We start from the raw sequence: 17,777 nt of genomic DNA on the forward strand, positions 1-17,777 counted from the left end.
ATAAAACAGATCTGCATGCCTGTTTGCAGGTAATACTTACCACATAAATTCCACCATGCTGACCATCATGAATCTTGTTGTGTCGAACTATGGGACAGCTATTTGTTCGAATCTGTATTCCTGCTAATGCATTACCTGTTAGCAAAAAAATCATATTTAATATAACTTATATGTTCATTTTTCAATTGTTATATATGTAAAATGTTCAAATTTTCAATTGTTCTGAGTTCAAGGCGCAGTAAGTGAATTCATTTACCATAAATGTCATTTCCTTCAATAAGGCCTCTTCCATCACCAAAGATATAAACACCACCTTGATTCCCATTAAAAATTGCATTGCCCCTAAGGAACAAAAGTATGCATGTTACAAAATGATTATAATACATCGTACAATACTATGCAAAATATGTAGTGCTTAAGATTATGCAGGACTCGTGTTTGAAACTGAATTTAACAGCAGTTCTGTGTTTTTTTGAGAAATACACATTTCCAAGAATATATGCAAGTTAAAAACATAGTTCAACTGAACACAGACAGCAATTCCATTTTTATATAAACAGGAATATTTACACTTCATTATAAATAAATGAATTAAAGTTGCACTTTTCCCCTCTCCATCAAATCTTCTTCTAAATAGTAAAATGTCAATGAGGAAACTGATACCTTATTGTTGGGTCACTGTTTGAGGTAATCCAAACACCTGCAAAATTGTTTGCATAGATTTTGTTCTCTATGAATTGTCCTCTTCCTTTTTCATGAACATAGATTCCTCCAGTCTGGCCATGATGGATTTCACACCGAACTACTGTAGGATTGGCGTACGCTTTCACTTCAAAGCCTGCTATTCTGTTTCTATGTATGTTGCAGCTTTCAAAATAACCCTTAAGACACAAAACATGCAAAGTTTCCTGTAAGAGTCCTTTTTTATGTGAAGGCAGAATATTCTAAGATGCTATTCGCTGCCCTCCCTCCCCTCCCAACGATGTGGTCATTTAAAGAGTATAAAARTGGACAAAATACCAGTACTTACATATAGCTAATTGAAACAGCCACTGTATCAAGTCTTTCCCCAAAATAAAAGACTATCAAGAAACTGTTTGTATTGCTTTGGATATATATTTCAAAGAGGACTGAATTCCAGGTTTGTTCAGCAGCTCCCAAGGATAAAACTCCTTTTAAAGGCCCCAAAGCCCACAGATCCACTATCAAAAGTGCAGTGCTATGGAGAAGACTACCTGCTCATTTTCAGACCCAGAAAAACATATATTAAGAACAGAAGTTATTTAAGAAGTGTCCTAAATTTTTTTGAAATGACTGGTCAGAATAAATGCATATGAATGTAGGAAAGTAGTAATTTTTCCAGGGCTGAATAACATCCTCCTTTCCCCTTCTTCTGGTCTGAGCCGCCAATGGGTCTTTTTTTTTTTTTTTAAATATAGTGTACACTTCCATCTGAACACTACAGTAGCAGTAGGCCTACAACCAAACTGTAAATACAACAAATGCTTTAAAAACAGCATAGCCATGAAAAAAAGCCATCCAACGATGCCCAGGCATGCTTCCTCCTGCACCTTCTGCTATGCCCAGAAGCACTCGCATGGCAGCATGATGAACGGATCCACTTGAAAACTAACCCAGCAAAAAGGTTGTTCTCTGCCAGTCATTTCTCCAAGTCAGTTCACTCCAGGGTCACGCAAAGTAACCGTGTCAATCCTTCCAGAGCATTTCTTCTGACACAATTTTAGAATATTTAGATAATGAATTCAACCTGTTCTTTGAGGAGAATTTTAATGATATTATATGTGTGTTTTGCCCAACTAAAAGAACTAAAACTATACAACAGAAGAGAGGAAGTATCGCTTATTGTGAATGGGAGACAATCATAAGGTGAGGATGTTTCACTTTATGGATGGGTCTTGCAAGCTCTAACCCAGGCTGTCTCCAGTGGAAAGCTGCAGAGGGCCATACTAAAAACAGTGCATTTGACATTCAGAGCAGTACTGTTGCTGACAAACAACCAAAATTGCACTGCTCCTTACGTCCAAGGACACATGGTTGAAAAATAATGTGAACGCATCTCGACTCCTCCTCTCCTTTTGGCTAGCTCTCTGTGCTCTCCAAAGCCATCTATAGTATAAACAATCTACAAAATGCCAACTATAGCTTTAGTAGCAGCAGCCCCTCCATGCAAATAGTTACCTGTTTAAGGAGCCGATACATATATATATATATATATATATATAAAAAACTTATATAAGTTAAAACATTCAGTCCAAAAGGAAAGGGGCTAGACATACTTTCATTGATCTTTGTTCTTAAACATCAGCTGCCCTCATAGGCATCTGGTCCCAAACACATTTTTTCCTATAGCTATCTAGAGTTAGTTATACGACTAGGAAGACTCGTTTTACTAGAAAACTACAAAAAAGCACAATTTCTCCTACTGCTCTGTGTAACTAGATTCCACAATGTTTTTATTCACATGATCTCAGACCTGAGTACCTCTGTTCTGGTGTTTCTACCTACCATATGAAAATTACTGAAGAAGTTATTGCTAAGCCTACCTATACAGAAAAGTGCTCCGTTTCATGGTTTTCTTACTTATGTACTGCGAGTAGCTGAGAGACTTCATCTAACATGGTTTAATTACAAAAAAAGCAGAGACATGCACAGCTCAAGGAAGAAATCAAGAAAACATGCACCCTACCCTCCCTACTTCAAGGCTTGCAGCCAGGAAGGGCACTGCACTAATTAAACAGGCTCCAAAGAAAATTGTCAACATGTGTAGCTTGGCTCCCCAGTCTCCAGTCTCATGGATAAATAAAAAAGTCAAAAAAAATGGAGAGAGACTACTTCTTTAAAGTATTCAGCCACAAAGCCACAAGTGAAACTTAAGATGACAATTTGGTATAAAACAAGGCCTAAGCCTCTAAACAGAATATATCATTTCAATTAAGATATTACTTTATGGTCTGGTGTTTCTTTTTTAATTACTTCAAGGATCATCTTCCTTTTGAGCACCAGATGTGTTGTGACTACAGCAACTGCCTGGATGAAGAAAAAAGGTATTTTAGATGCGCTTACTCACAAGCGTTAAGTGTCATGGAGAAGCTGCAAACAAGCAGAGCCTTTATCACATATTCAGCGGTATCTTTGTGAATCTCAGCAAGTATTATTTATTCAATAGTACGGAAATTCTGATACAAAGATTTTTAGTTCTTGAAAACAGTATCAGATACACTGTAATTTTACAACTTTTTTGGAAACCCAGTGAAAGAGAAGGCTCCTCTCGCTTGTACTTGTGTCTCAATGCATCTACATAATATGCAATTTCACAGACAGTGTCAGAAGGGCCTACAGATTGATGGTATTCTGCTCGCTCTGTCCTAAAACACCGTTACATCACTCAGAGCAGAATACAAGTGTCATTGCTCTTCTACAGGCTCCAAGAGGTAGGACCACTGATTCAGAAGAAGCTGAGAAATTGCTGTAAAAGCCTTTGAGGTTGGTAGAAGAGAACTCCTTGTAAAGGAAAAAAATCTAGATCTCAGACTCCTTAACAGACTGCTGGGGCAGAAAGTCAGGGCCTTCTGTTAGGCAAGATCCTACAACATTCAAAAACTATAAAGAGAAACCGCATTAAACCCTATTAAACACCCTTTAGAGAGAGCCTGTTCCTTTCTTGAAATCCCATTTAAGAGTATATAGGGGCTGGCCAACCTGTAGTCCTTAAGCTACATGCAGCTGACAACCAGCTCCAGCACAGATCCTTTACAGAGATTTAGAGAGCAGCTATCAAGGTCAGGAAGGCCAGTGCTGCGCCTCCTCTGCACAGAGGAATCCCAAATCTTATATTGCCTCCATCTCCTTTTAAGCATGATTTTTGAGTGTGCTGGGTATTTTGGTACTCTCTTGTGACCTGTTTTGGTTCTAGTTTATCAACTAACRGTGTAAGAACCTGGGGAATTCGGCATTCTGAAGTGTCAGGATTCTTTAATAAAAAAGAGCCACTATGTTAAGGAGGAAGAATACAGGATGCATGTGAAAACAGATTACAACCTTGCACAAAAATACAAAGTGTAAGGAGATTTAAAATACTTAAGATTTTTGAAGCAGAAGCTACTGCTAAGGTATCACAAAGCAGCTCTCCACACCAAATCTACTTAAAACACCAGGCAAAGCATTAGCTATGGACACAAAATGACAGTTACAACCACAGAAAAGCTGCTATGTGGGCAGGAAAATACTGCTGTAATCTGTTACACTGACCAGGCAAAATAATTACAAATGAACAAATACTGTAGTAATTCTAGTGCTGATGCTTCCACACACCACTTAGCATACCAAAAAAGTTTATGTGATAATGAAGAAACAGGTCCTGTGCAACTGGACAGGTTCAGGAGACTTCTTTACATCGAGACTAATTCAGTAACTAAACTTATTTCACATTTATAAAAAGGTGACAGTGTTACAGAGATGCAGAGGTATTTTATGTGATATTATTTGAAGAATAAACACATTAAAGAAATTATGAAAATGTTGCAAGTTTAAATAATCTGGAACTATTTATTGACACTAGTATTCCCAAAAGGATGGGAAAAACTACCTGCAGATCAAGACAGAAAAACGTTAACTGCTAAAGAGTATCTGACTCTATCAATTTAAACAAACAGATATAGCACAACTGACAACAAAAAGAGACATACTTATAAAAATCTGCCTCCTAAAGCCAGGAATGGTCCCTATTTGAGGGTTGGTGTTGATGTAAAAAGCCAAATGCAGCACAAAGACGACTATGTTCAAGATGCAAAACAAACCCTTTATTTTTAGCACACGGGAAAAAATTGTTGTTATTGCAGCAAAAGGCCAATTGAGTTCTTGGGTACTCTATGTAGCAATTGGCAGAAGTTTCATTTACATTTTTCTAACTGTATATACATTTCTTTAAAATTTGTAATATTTAAAAGAATGAGCTGCCAACTAGTCATAATTACCCTACTGAGTCACATGCTATTATATTTTTATTTCAGTGAGCAGAAAAAACAAGCAATAGTGCTACATTTCTCATTTGGGAGCAAGGAAAATAGAGACTGCATGCCCAAACCTCAGACTTAAATAAAATTATGGTAGTTTATTCTTATAGTAAATTGACATTTCTTTTTTGCTTGCATACAATGGCTAAACATGATTTATGGCAAATGTCTGGCAGCTTGTCTCATGCACCTGGCAAGAGGCGCCACTGTAGGACATTGCAATGCAGGACACTGCTGATGCCATGCTGCATTTTTCATGCCTGCTTGTTAAATGGTTGGCACAAGTACTAAGGCAAATGTCTGAATATTGCCACTTCAGAAATAAGAGGTTAAGTTTCCACAAGTATCAAAACACAAAGAATAGTCTGAGAACACGAAACTGAAAAACAAAGCACTCTTGAACCTTTCTCAACCAGCACTCCAGCACAGCAAACCCACGGGAAAAGAATGTGTAGGGTAGGAATTCAGTACTGGAATGTACTTTTCCCACTTCAGTGTGCTACAAGCAATGAAAAATATATATCTATCCAAAAATAACAGAACAGAAGCAAGAGAAAGGCACAGAAAAAATTCATTAATTTGTTTAAGTGTATGTAGGATTTGTATTTGAAATATAAAACGTCACTTAAAGGATATTTATACTTTCCCAATGATGTCATCTCATCAACTCTATCACTAGCGTGATAGAGAACAAAGAGTACTTTTTGCCAAAAGCAGACTTTGAGATGAGGGGGAGAAAAAAAAAAAACCTTTCAAAAAGTTTGCAACTAAGAAACATCTCAATACTGGAACTGGGACATTCTTAAAGATAGTATATTCTATAATTTGCCCTATTTTTTCTCCTACTTATCAAAATACCTCCCAAACACATACACCAGTGTTATTGCACTCGAGGGGGGTTGGGAGGAAGGTGTTTTGTAATTGTGGTTGTTGTTTGCTTGTTTTTTTTTTTTTAACCCAAGGCATCACAAAGACTGCATCAATTCTGTACGTAACATTTCCAAACCTGGAACCGCAAGTATAAGACAGGAGAATCAACTCTAACGTCTGCAGCTAAGATAAATGTTATTTGCATTTTCTTTAATGCGCTATTGTTCTTTTCAAAGAACAATTTCTTTGTACTGTGTTCTGTTTGTGATATCACACTGGTTACAGCACTAGAATACAGAATAATTGAAATACAGAATTGGAATAGGCTTTCTACCTGTAAGAAAACAGATCAAATACACTTTTGATTTCAAATGAGTCAAGCAAATACAGTCTAGTTTTATTACTCTTTGATACTTCAATACTCATGTACGTAATACTTCAATACTTAAACCAGAAGTGGCTCCTAGCCAGGCTTTCCAGTTAACCCTGAAGCCTACACATACACACCTCCCCTCCAGGAGTTACTGAAGCATTCCCCTTTGCCAGCTTTCCTAGAGTTGAATTCACTTCATTACACATTTCAGAACCTGTTTAAGTCTTGGAGGGATGGATGTATATACGTATCCACTCAAGCAGATTAGGAGTGCTTATAAAACACATTAATACAGCTTAGATGAGGCAGTGGTGATCTCCAACACTGAGGCAATACAAAACAAAGGTGTAACTACTTAGCTTGCCACTGCTCTCTGCAAAACAGCCAAATAACTACATCAGCTACATATGAAATGACAAAAATCTGCCAGACCACTGTTCCAAGGCGTTCTTCCGTGCGGGTGTAATCCTGCCCAAAACAGAGCAAATACTCTCCTCTTCAGAGGTAATTAAGGGCAGAGAAGATGAACCTATCAGAGCAGAATCCCACCACATTTGACCTTCCATTGGCAAGATGATTTTATGCCAACAGCAAAGTAACAGCAGTGCATATCCTATTGAGTTTACATCAAGACCAGGAAACTGCAACTCAATCAGCTGCGACTAGTATGGCATTGCCCCTTTGCCCCCTGCTCCCCCAGAAGCTTGAATGGGATGAAGGAAACCCTTGCTAGCTTTTATCCACAGTGGATCCTCTATTAATACTATTTTCTGACTGCCAATGCTAATTGAAAACCCAACCAATTTTGGGTTAGAACTAAAGCAACAGAACAACCACTTACAAGGGAACAAAGCATTCCTCCCCAACAAGGGGGAGTACAGAACAGTATAGAAAAGCCTCATGTAGAAGTTCAGCAGGAAAAATAAAGCAATTTAGTGCCTGACTTGATAAACACTTAGATTTCAAATATAGGAATAAGATTACTTTAAAAAGCTTGACTATTTGGTTGGATGGAGCGACCACTGAGTGAACGTGATAACGTAATAAAAATTAATGTCTATTGCAGTTAGATATCTGAAAATGCTTAACGGGGTGAGGTGAAGAGAACATCAAGAGATTATATACCTAAGAAGGAATATGGGAGGAACAGTGGATCCAAAGGTTAGAAGATAAAGTGAAAAATAAAATGAGAAAACAGAGGTCCAGTCTACATCCAAGCTATGTTTGCAAAAGTGCAACTTGGGACTCTCTCTGCTAGTCAAAGCCATTAGTTTCAATGCTTGCATTTTTACAATTTTTGTTTTGCCTTCTCAGGGACTGAGTAAGGTGTACCAGCAAACCTGCTATTTGATGATGGAAGACACTTACTTACAGAGAGCATGCTGATATAACATACGAGATCTAATTACAGTCTTCTAATCGAAGAACAGCCCTAACACATATTTAGCCACAGCTAGTCAAGAAGCACATCTGGCAGTAAGGCAAGGAACAAGACGTACAGAAGGGGACATGCACTACTATTCCACGGTGCATTGAGCAAATGCTGCCTTTGGCTGACCTCATTCTTGAGCAGCTTTCTGGAATCAAGTTTGTTACAGTGAGGCTTCTTTAAAATAGCTGTACCGCAACAGAGAAGAGATTCCTATTCATCTATAACACCTTTAAAAAGGAAAGCCCAGAGCAACTGGCTTTATAGCTTAACCCAAGTTACATGCAATTCCTTCAGAGTAAGAGCCAACTCCTACAGCAAGCTCATCAAATTCTGTGGTACCCTTGTGAAGGTAAGAGGGAAACTGAAATCTTACTGGTTTTGAATGCTGATTTTTACTATATTAAATCCAAAAATGAGTAATATTAACTTCAGTAGCCTTTTAGTTTGACCTTTAGTTCACCATACCTGATCACATTTTGCATTTTTGAGGTGCTGTTCACATTTTTGTTCTTAATTATAGCAAAGGAGTGAATGGAAGAAAACTTTCGGTTTTGCCAGCTGGTGGGGAGAATTGGGACTTTGGCATTCAAGCAGGCAGAAACAATGGTTTGGCATTGTTTGGAAGACATACAGAATGTCTTGCTAAAACAAATTAGCAAATAGTCTTTTATTTCAGTGGCAAAAATCCATTCTGTTTTTTATTTCAAGGGCTATGCACACTCGTTTCAGCACTAGTTTACACGTACACGGCAAACCACTTTCAACTCATAGAAACAAACGTTACGATGAAGGAAGGCTTAAACTCTGAAGCAAAATTTTGTGTTAAGATTCCACGACTAACTCCATGTTAAGAAAAGTCTTCTTCCCAGAGAAGGTGGGCATACCCCATTTCAGAGATGTAACATTAAAATAAGACTAAGTCTCCACACAACATTTTGTTATGCTTTCAAATCTTCCAGGCACCTTGATAAAGGTACGGAACCCTACAGAAAAGAGCGAAGTTACAGTATAAATGTAAGCCTACCATTTATTTCCTATTTCAAGAGTTATTTTATCACTGCAATATAATTCAACATAACAGGTTGTCAATCAACTGCAAAAAGCTTGCTTAAACCTTTTTCAGCTAAACTTGTCTTTAAGCTAAAGTGAAATTGCCCACAAAATAGCGAGAAAAGAAATACTAAGTGTATTTTAAAATATCTGTTCACAAGTAAAAGCATGGCTTTTAAACACATTCCAATGACGGGCAGTAAAGTTTGTTCAGCTATGCAACATCTACATTTCTTTCCTCAAAGAAAACATATACATTACCATGCCATGGTCAAAAGTGAAAACACCAACATCACGTCCATGGTGAATATGATTCCGTCTGATAATGGGATTTCCATGGTTTTTAACCCAAATCCCTGCTAACGCATTATTGGAGATCTCATTGTCCTCATATATTCCCTAGGAAATGAAGAAGTAAGTTAAGATGGCAATCAATAAAAGTAAACAAATTTACCAAAATAAAGAAACTGATATAGAAAATACCTGTGCATGGTCTGTAATATAAAGTCCAACATTTTCACAGTCGCTGATGTTACAGTGTTTAATAGTAGGACAAGCTCCCTGGCCACTAACACATACTGCGGAGCCAACTGGAAGAAAACAGTACAGTTACCATAGCTTCAAAGCATAGTGTGTTTATAAATAGTCTGGCAGTGCTCTTGCAAGAGAAGTCAGTGTGAACTGGTATTTAAAAAAGATTTGGCATGCACAGTGCCAAAACATTGCAAACCAAAGCCAGAAAAACACTAATGTCATCATTTTGTAGATGTGAAAAACTGAGGTGGAAGTTGCTTTAAAAAAAAAAAAAAAAGTCCCTCTTCCAGGGTTACACAGCTGCATATGACTGCCAGAACAGACAATAGTTTATATAATATTTCATGCTTATGAAAGTTTTTGCTCATTTATTTCCCTACATTAGGCACACTGTATACTGACAATTCACAACAGACAAAGGATAACAAAAATATAATAAAATCCTATGCTAATTATTGCCTAACTTAACTCCTTCAAACTGTTCATAACCCAACCCTTCAAAGAGCCCAAACAAAGAATTTTGCAGTATCCCAGAACAAAGATGCACTAACAAAAGATGAGCAGAAGACTAACAGCATGATCTAGAGTAAAGAACTTCACACCAGAAATCCATAGGTCTTTTTCCAGCTGAATTACAAAGCTCCTTGCTGCAGTTTCCTTGGATGATTTCAACTATTATATTATTCACCCTGAGGGTCCCCTCCCCCCCCCCCCCAAAAAAAAAAAAAAAAAAAAATCAAAAAACCCACCAAACTCTTCCAAGCAGCTTGGACTCAAATCATTCAGGAGTTCAGCAGATGAGCTCAAGTCCCTGAATTGCAGGGCAAGACGAAAGCACGATATTCTGCGCCCACCAAAATCAATGGCAGATGCACACCGATTTCGGAAAGGCAAGGTTTCATCTCAAGTGTATCTGGCCTATATAACAAACGCCTTCCTTTCAATTATGCATCACTAAATAAGCAAGCTGGTACTACATGCCCATCAGTAAGCTTTTGTATCACCTTCAAGCAGAGTACCACATAGACTACATTTTAATAATTCAGATTCATCCATAGAGGGTTTTTTTGTGTTTTTTTTTTAATCCTAAAGAAATCATTTCTATTGTCTAGTCTGACCTTATGAGTAACACAGGCCATAAGAATTTCCTGAATTAATTCTGCTTCAGTTCTACTGGCAGGGACTTCAGTATACATCTTTTATAGAAACAGATTTGATTTAAAGATTTTCAATAATTGAGGAACTATCATAAAGCTTGTTATAGAGTTTTTACCCTGTTAATTGACATTTTAGTTTCTCATGAGAGTTTCTCTAGTTTCAGGATCCAGTTACTCGTTCTCCTTATACCAGCATATGCTACACCCAATGCATATACTTATCTAATGCAAGTTACCCCTTCAGTCTTCTCCTTGAAACCTTAATGAACTGTGGCTGAAATGTTTTTCATTATGAATCAAGTTTTCCACTTTGTCCTTTAGGACTTTTCACTGAACCGTTTCTAAGTTTTCAACACATTGCTTTAAACTATGGACACCAGGAAAGAGCACTTTATTTTGAAGCAGGACTAAGCAGAGGGGTAACACAGTCTCTCCCCTTCTGTTCAACGTTCCCATACGTTCACCTAAGGATCACGTTAGTTCTGTTGGCCGCTTTATCACATAAGGGTTCATATTCAGCTGTGTACCTACGACTCTTCACCTTTTCCAGCAATACAGCTTCCCATCATAGAGGGCTATCAAGCACATACACAACTAGGCACAAAAAGCCAGCTGTAACTTCGCATTTGTCCATACTGAAGGGGATACTGTTCACCAGAATCCACCTTCCAAACAGGATGTGGCAACCCATCCTCTTGGTGATTTACAACACCTTGATCTTAATCATCTACAAATTTCATCAGTATGCATTTTATTTCTTCTCTACAAATCATCGACAAAGTGGCTTTGAGTCAAGAAGTGATCTTTGGAATACTCGGCCACAAACAAAACCATTTATAATTAAACTGCAAGTTATTTTTAATCTATTTAATACAACCTGTGTTAATTCCATAATGTTCTCATGTCTTAATCAAGGTACTGTAGGGCCAAATCAAATGTCTTTCAAGGATCTACTTAATTATACCAGGAGTGCTGCCTTTTTTAGTCAAAGGTCATCAAAAATGCTAAGTGTAATGCAATCATTACAACTTTCTGTAAATAACATTAGCTTCCTTCAGTTATAAATTCTAATTCTTGATTGACCAAACCCCTGCATTCACTACCTCATTATCCTACCTGGGATCAATGGGCAGTACTAGTTACCATACATCATCTTGTTCAGTCATCCCCCATCCCTGGTTTCACCCAGGTTTCAAGTTACTGCTGATATATAATAATAGAGTCCAGAAGATTTCTTGGCCAGTTCCTTTTAAACTCTTGCATGATTTTAGAATGTCTATTTTTACAGCTGTTTAACCTCATCCACAGTTACTGTCAGAGTGGAATGTATTTCATTATCCCTCTAGGGTATGAACACATTTATCATTCCTGCCTATTCTCATTAAATATGGAATAAAAATTACACAACACTTTGCCATTCAAATTCTTCCATATCTATGATGGATAAGTATCACTGTTAAAACTCTTTGTTCCCCAAGTTAAGACTTTGTCACTGTCTCTTCTAGCCAGAGGTTAGATCATCTTCGTTTTTCAGGGTTTTTTTTTTTTTTTTTTTTTTTTTTTTTTTGGGGGGGGGGGGGTCCAGTTCCCACAGTTTCCTGCAATTCCTAGCTTCTGATTCATGTTAACTAATACCTTCTCATTGCCTACATTCCATAATTGCTTTCATTCCCTTTTCCTCCTCCTCTTCTTGGTGACATTCAGGAACTGTAAACTTTTGGGAAGCCAGTAGGATGTTCCAAAAACATCTATCATGACATCTATCAAAGACCTCTATCATGATTTATGGTTTTGTTTTTTTAAGTTCTTTATTCCAACTCACTTGACTTGACTTCATTTTTTGTTGTGTGAAATTGGTCCTTCTAAAGTACCAAGCACACATTACTGGTGTGGGCTTTATTTTGTTTACTCATAATGATTGCACATACTTAAGCAATACAGGGAAGAAAAAGAAAGCCACCCACATACATTGCCATCAACTTCTTGTTTTATCTATCAAGATGAGGACTAATACAGATTTCCTATATGATGGATGCAATAGAACATCTAGAGTCAGGATCTTGCCATTTAAATTTTATTTTAAAATTTCAAAGATGCTTTGGACTGGTAGCAAGAGACCTCCAGCTTAAATCACTCACACAGCTCCCACCTTTACATATTGCATACAATAAGAACTTTACATATGACATATATTGAGGAAATACGCTTTAATGTAATGAGGATGTCTACAGATAGGGTATCAAGCATGTGCTAAAAGAGTGATTTTGAATGCTCACGGTTCAATACTTCAGAGATGTCAATGACTTGGAAACAGGAAAAGTCTTTTCTGGCAGACTGACAAACTTCCTCCCTTTTTACACACACTCAATACTTCCTGTAGAGGTTATAATAAGGCTTGGTAGGATTAAAAAAAGTCAATAAAAATCAATAATTGATATATGTTGGTAGTACAGCCTACCCACAGCCTCTAAAATTGACCAGAAATTTTGACTTTGAAGCAGACAAAAGCAAAATACAGTGTAGGGAAAAAAACAAAAMCCCCCACAAAAACACACAGATATCCGGAGGATTAAAGAGGGCAAGAGCCTGCAATTGATCAGAAATGTTTCATAAAGAACATTAACCATGGAAATCAAAACTTAGTTTTAATAAACAATTTTCACAGAAATAGCAAGTGCTACTACTAGCTTATATATAAGCACATGTTTTAACATAAAGCCATGCAGGTCTTCAAACCACTTTTGTAATCAAGTTGCATGTGGTTCAAGAAATTAATCCAATTTTTCTCATTCAAAATTGGGGTCCCCAGCATTTTATGTAGGAACTTAAAGAACAATTTTCTTCATATACTTTGCTCTCCCAGTACTTAGCACAAAAAAAGGGGAAAAAAAAGATACTGAGAGCAGCTAGCTGTCTTTTGTTCCTTTTTGAACACCTCTACATGTTAGCTGATCCGTCTCCAACAAAACTAGGACGAAGGTGATGAGAACGGTCCAGCTGCCTTGACCAGAAGTGAAATAGTGTTTCACAGCCTGAAGCCTCCAAGAAAGAGCATGTCTCCCTCTATAAGATGCAGACAAGGAATACTTACACTCTCCTTATTAGAGTTCCCTGAAGAATTCCCTCCTATATAATTCCTAGCAGAAAAGGGTAGTTGCTATGTCTAGCTGAAGATCTTCCTTGTTTCCCTGCCTTTAGGCTGAGCTGAACAACCATTATGCACAGCCTGCTGTATAAAACCCTTCCATTTCACTAGCTGAATTTAGGTATGTGAAGTTTGTGTTATGATTTCCATGCAAAGACTGAGCATTTTAGTTCTTGATCTCCCCTTTGGGATGCTCCATTTCAGCTGTTTGTTTTCAAACACTTTAAATTTGCCACATCTCTAGTGCTTGTGAACTGCCATATATCCTCTCCGGTTTCCACTACTTCTGATCCTTTTTCCTGAATCCAGACTACTGAAGTTTCCCAAATCAGGTGGTATAAATATTCCTTATGATCTCTGGTGATGAAATGAGCATTCAGTCTTCCACACCATGCATCTCTTCTGCCACTATAGCTAATGGCTCCTCCTTYGTCTACAGGAAATTCCTTCCACTCTTGACAAAGTGAACTTAGTATACTAGCTACAGCTCGACTGTTTTAATGCCATCAGTCCCAATACTGCATGTAGCACTGAACCTAATGTAAAAGTCCCGTTTACGCCCTTTTCATATACCTTCTCTCTTGCTAGCTACAACTATACACACCCCCCCCCCAAGAAACAGATACACATTTTATATAATCACATTCCTGTCACTTATCAGGTTTTAAAGTAACTGCCCAGAGAGTTCAGACTGATTCAAATAGAAGACTAAGACATAATCACACTGGTCTTGGACACAAAGAGATCACTGTAATAATGCCATGTCAAGGCAGTAAGGCTTACAGACCTGTATTAAACACTTGCATCAAAAAAGAAATGCGGGAACAGTGATCATAACCAATTTTTCTGCTGCTTCCATGTTCCAGGTTAAATTAGCCTGCTTTAAACAGTGTTAATTTCAAACAATAAAAAGCCCACTAACCCGTACAAGTACTTCGAATAATACAGTGATCTATAATTGGACTGCAGTTCACGGTAATCTCTAAGCAGTGGTGTGCATTGTGGTGCTGAGCAGATTTGTCATCAGGATTGAACTGAAAAAGGAACACAAAATATAAATGTAATATATTTCATTTGATAGGCATTACATGAAAAATATTAAGRGCTCTGCTTGAGTCTGAGATTCTTACCCTGATTGTCATATATCCAACATAAGCATCTTCAGAACCCTCCATAAAAACGAAGGTAGAATCTCTAGTGTTTTCTATTATGACTTTATCTGCTACTTTTCCAGGTGCTGTAAACAACAACAAAAAATTTAGTTTATGCCAATGAAAACTCCTCAGAGACTTACAGAATTCTTTTCAAACCAACAACAACAAAAGAAAATGAAGATGATTCTCAGCATGTAAAAAAATCTTACTGATGAAAGAATCTTCAAACAGAATTTCAAAAGACAATCATGAAACTGATCTTTAGCTAATACAAACTTGAACTAGTTTAATATCTAGTACTAAGTCTCTTGTGCAGAGCTCATTTTTCTGACTTCTAGTTTCTTATTCCAACTTCTAAGAAAATGGTTCCCCCATTAAAGTAAACTACAAACTGAAAATCTGGGCAAGAAAATAGCTACAAAATATCAACTGCATTTTCTGAACACAAATTAAACAGTTTAACAAATTTGGTTTCCAGCCTGGCAGCACTTGTAATTCTGTTATGAAGTACAAGTTATTTTGGTATTCTAAACCCTTTTATTAAAGCTAAATACATACCTTCCATCACCTATTTGAACCAATTAAAATGTCTACTTAGTAATATGCTCACAACCTAAGAGTGACCTCCCCATACTCTCAAATGGAAGATTCAGAGTTTTGCAGCAATATCCTCATTATTTACAGGACAGACTTGTATAATTAAAATTGAACTGTACTTTTGAACATATGTAGTGAAGGTTTCAGGACGGTTAATTTAGAAATTCCTATAATCTGCAATTTGATTTCCAGTGTTAGTCATCTTTATCCTTAATTTAGGGGGAGAAAAGCTTACTCTTACTATTGCAAGAGCCAGCAGAGGGAGCACAAGTTAACAACCATCTTAGCATTGATGTAAATTCAGTGATCCTCATTCACAAGCAAGACTGTCCATCTGATTCCAAATAGGACATTAAATATGCAAGCCAGAAGCAGCCTTCCTCAATACATGAAACAAAGATTCAAGTTGCATATATTACAGCAGATCAAGTTATCTGATTGCAGTTCTAAACCATTTCAAGCTATGTAACAAGAGAGACACAAACATGGCCAGATATTTCCCCTAAATTCCGTATTTTATTGACAAGCCGATGCACAGGGTTTCTCAGCAGCAGATCTTTCTCTTGTCTGTTGACACTAGTACAGACAAGCGGCATGTCCTGTTCTTTATCACTCAGGCAGAAAGGTGCCAGTCAGAATGAAGCAATATTTACATCACTATCCAGCTTGTTCTCACTATCTAAAAGCCAGATCTCCGCTTTCATTACTGCAAAGCTGCAAATATTTTAAGGTAGTCTAGCTCTTCTTCATACCACTATTCCCTTAGTACTGGACAATAACTGAAAGAGCCTTTGATGAGGACTTGCATCATCATAAGAAACATATTTCCACTGCCTGATAACATTTTTTCATGGAGAAAAACAGTAAAATTAGATACAAATGCCACTGGCATCCACACATCTGTATACTTCACCACCTTAGCAAGAATAGCCCCACCGTACTGCAGCTGATCTAAACCCAGGAAATAAATGGAGTCCCTGGCAGGAAATAAAGGAGCCATAAACTAATACCAGAATACAGGTTCCCTCCTAGGAGGCAGGGAAGATTTGTACTTCACACTGGATACTGTGAAAGACTAAGCAAAGCAGACAGATCTGTGGAATTGGGCTTGGAGGTGTTTGCCATGCACTTGTGCAATATTCTCTACAGGTTTCTCTTTCCTCTCAGCACAAGAGTTACATCATGGGCCTCTGAGTTTGGGAGGTCCCCAAATACCCATTACAGAATATACCAATTAGCAAGATCAGTGCATTTTGGGGAAATGCAGATTCTTTCCCCCAGAAAAGGCTGAATGAAAAGGGACCGGGACTTGCTCAAGCACTGGCTGCATTCTAAATGCAAAGGGCTTCTCTGCCACATCCTACTGCATCTTTGCAGAGGAATTACTCAGAGAAATATCTTCATTTCAGCTTTTTGCTCAAACCACTCTAGAGAGATAAACCAATACAAGAGGGAAGGGGGAAAAAAATCCCACACCCTTATCTATTCACCTGGTACTTATCTAGCTTCCAACTCAGGACATTTGTTACTAGTGAACTCAAAGAGGAAGAAAAGGGCCACCAATTTTGTAATTAAGCAAAAGCACAGTTGATGCTCCCAGAAAGTCTGTCTTCCAAAGTCTAAGGGAGTCATGCTCTATGGGAATCAGAGGGTGTGGTCAGCATACGAACCAAAATGAGACCATTTAGGAAGTATTTTAACAGGAAACCTAAGACAAGGGACTGACTAAAGGAAGTAAAAATTAACTGGATGCTGACTCAAATTTCTTTTATTCCTCAAAAGAATTAAGAACAATTTTATTTTTCAGTAATAAAAGAAAAGAGCTAGACCATGGGAAATAATTGTTGCGACTTTGTTCAACAGTATGAGGCAAAAATGCAGGGGTCCTTTTAGATCTTGCAATCAGTAACAACTATGGTAATAACACAGCTCAAAACCTATTTTAAGTATCATTTTCAACCCAAAGATGCAGAACTGGCATTTGAAAGTTTACTTTTGTCTGGGAAAGAGGGAAAAAAAAAAGTGCCTTACTCTGACAAAGTCTTCAAAGTCTTTATCATTTTAGGTTTTGCTACCCTTAAAATTATTCTCATGTTATTACCTACTTTCCTCCTACTTCCCTTGTTATCACTTTTTTCCCCCTCTGTATTGGAAAATCCTTTGGTAATCCCTTTTCCACTTGCACATTATTTAAGTCAAGTGGAAAAATAAAGGAAATAAAATGAAAGCTAAATCTCTCAAAATACAGAAAAAGGCATATTCAGTGAAGATTCTCACATTTGATACATGTCAGTACAACTGCTGAAACTCGGCCAGCAAGACAAGACGTCTTTGTTGTCTTGAGCAACATGACTCCATGGAAGGTCTACACTCCTGCAGAAGCCTGCCCCTCCCTCCCCACCACTTTTTTTTTTTTTGCACCCAACACCCTG

At 37.5% G+C, this 17,777-nt stretch overlaps 1 protein-coding gene across 7 annotated transcripts in view; it reads right to left on the bottom strand.

Annotated features, from left to right (window-relative positions):
- The window catches only part of FBXO11 (F-box protein 11), a 61,146-nt gene that overhangs the window by 7,719 nt on the left and 35,650 nt on the right, over nucleotides 1-17,777 (bottom strand). For all 7 annotated transcript variants that reach the window (XM_026084451.1, XM_026084450.1, XM_026084453.1 and 4 more), the window contains 7 exons: nucleotides 14,725-14,831; nucleotides 14,517-14,628; nucleotides 9,242-9,348; nucleotides 9,020-9,157; nucleotides 664-881; nucleotides 257-342; nucleotides 41-135 (listed from right to left, as the gene is read on the bottom strand). In XM_026084451.1, coding sequence (XP_025940236.1) covers nucleotides 41-135; nucleotides 257-342; nucleotides 664-881; nucleotides 9,020-9,157; nucleotides 9,242-9,348; nucleotides 14,517-14,628; nucleotides 14,725-14,831 — 863 coding nt within the window. The remainder of the gene's footprint in view (nucleotides 1-40; nucleotides 136-256; nucleotides 343-663; nucleotides 882-9,019; nucleotides 9,158-9,241; nucleotides 9,349-14,516; nucleotides 14,629-14,724; nucleotides 14,832-17,777) is intronic.

The sequence above is a fragment of the Apteryx rowi genome, unplaced genomic scaffold (assembly GCF_003343035.1).
Source record: "Apteryx rowi isolate R43461 unplaced genomic scaffold, aptRow1 scaffold_64, whole genome shotgun sequence".
NCBI lineage: Eukaryota > Metazoa > Chordata > Aves > Apterygiformes > Apterygidae > Apteryx > Apteryx rowi.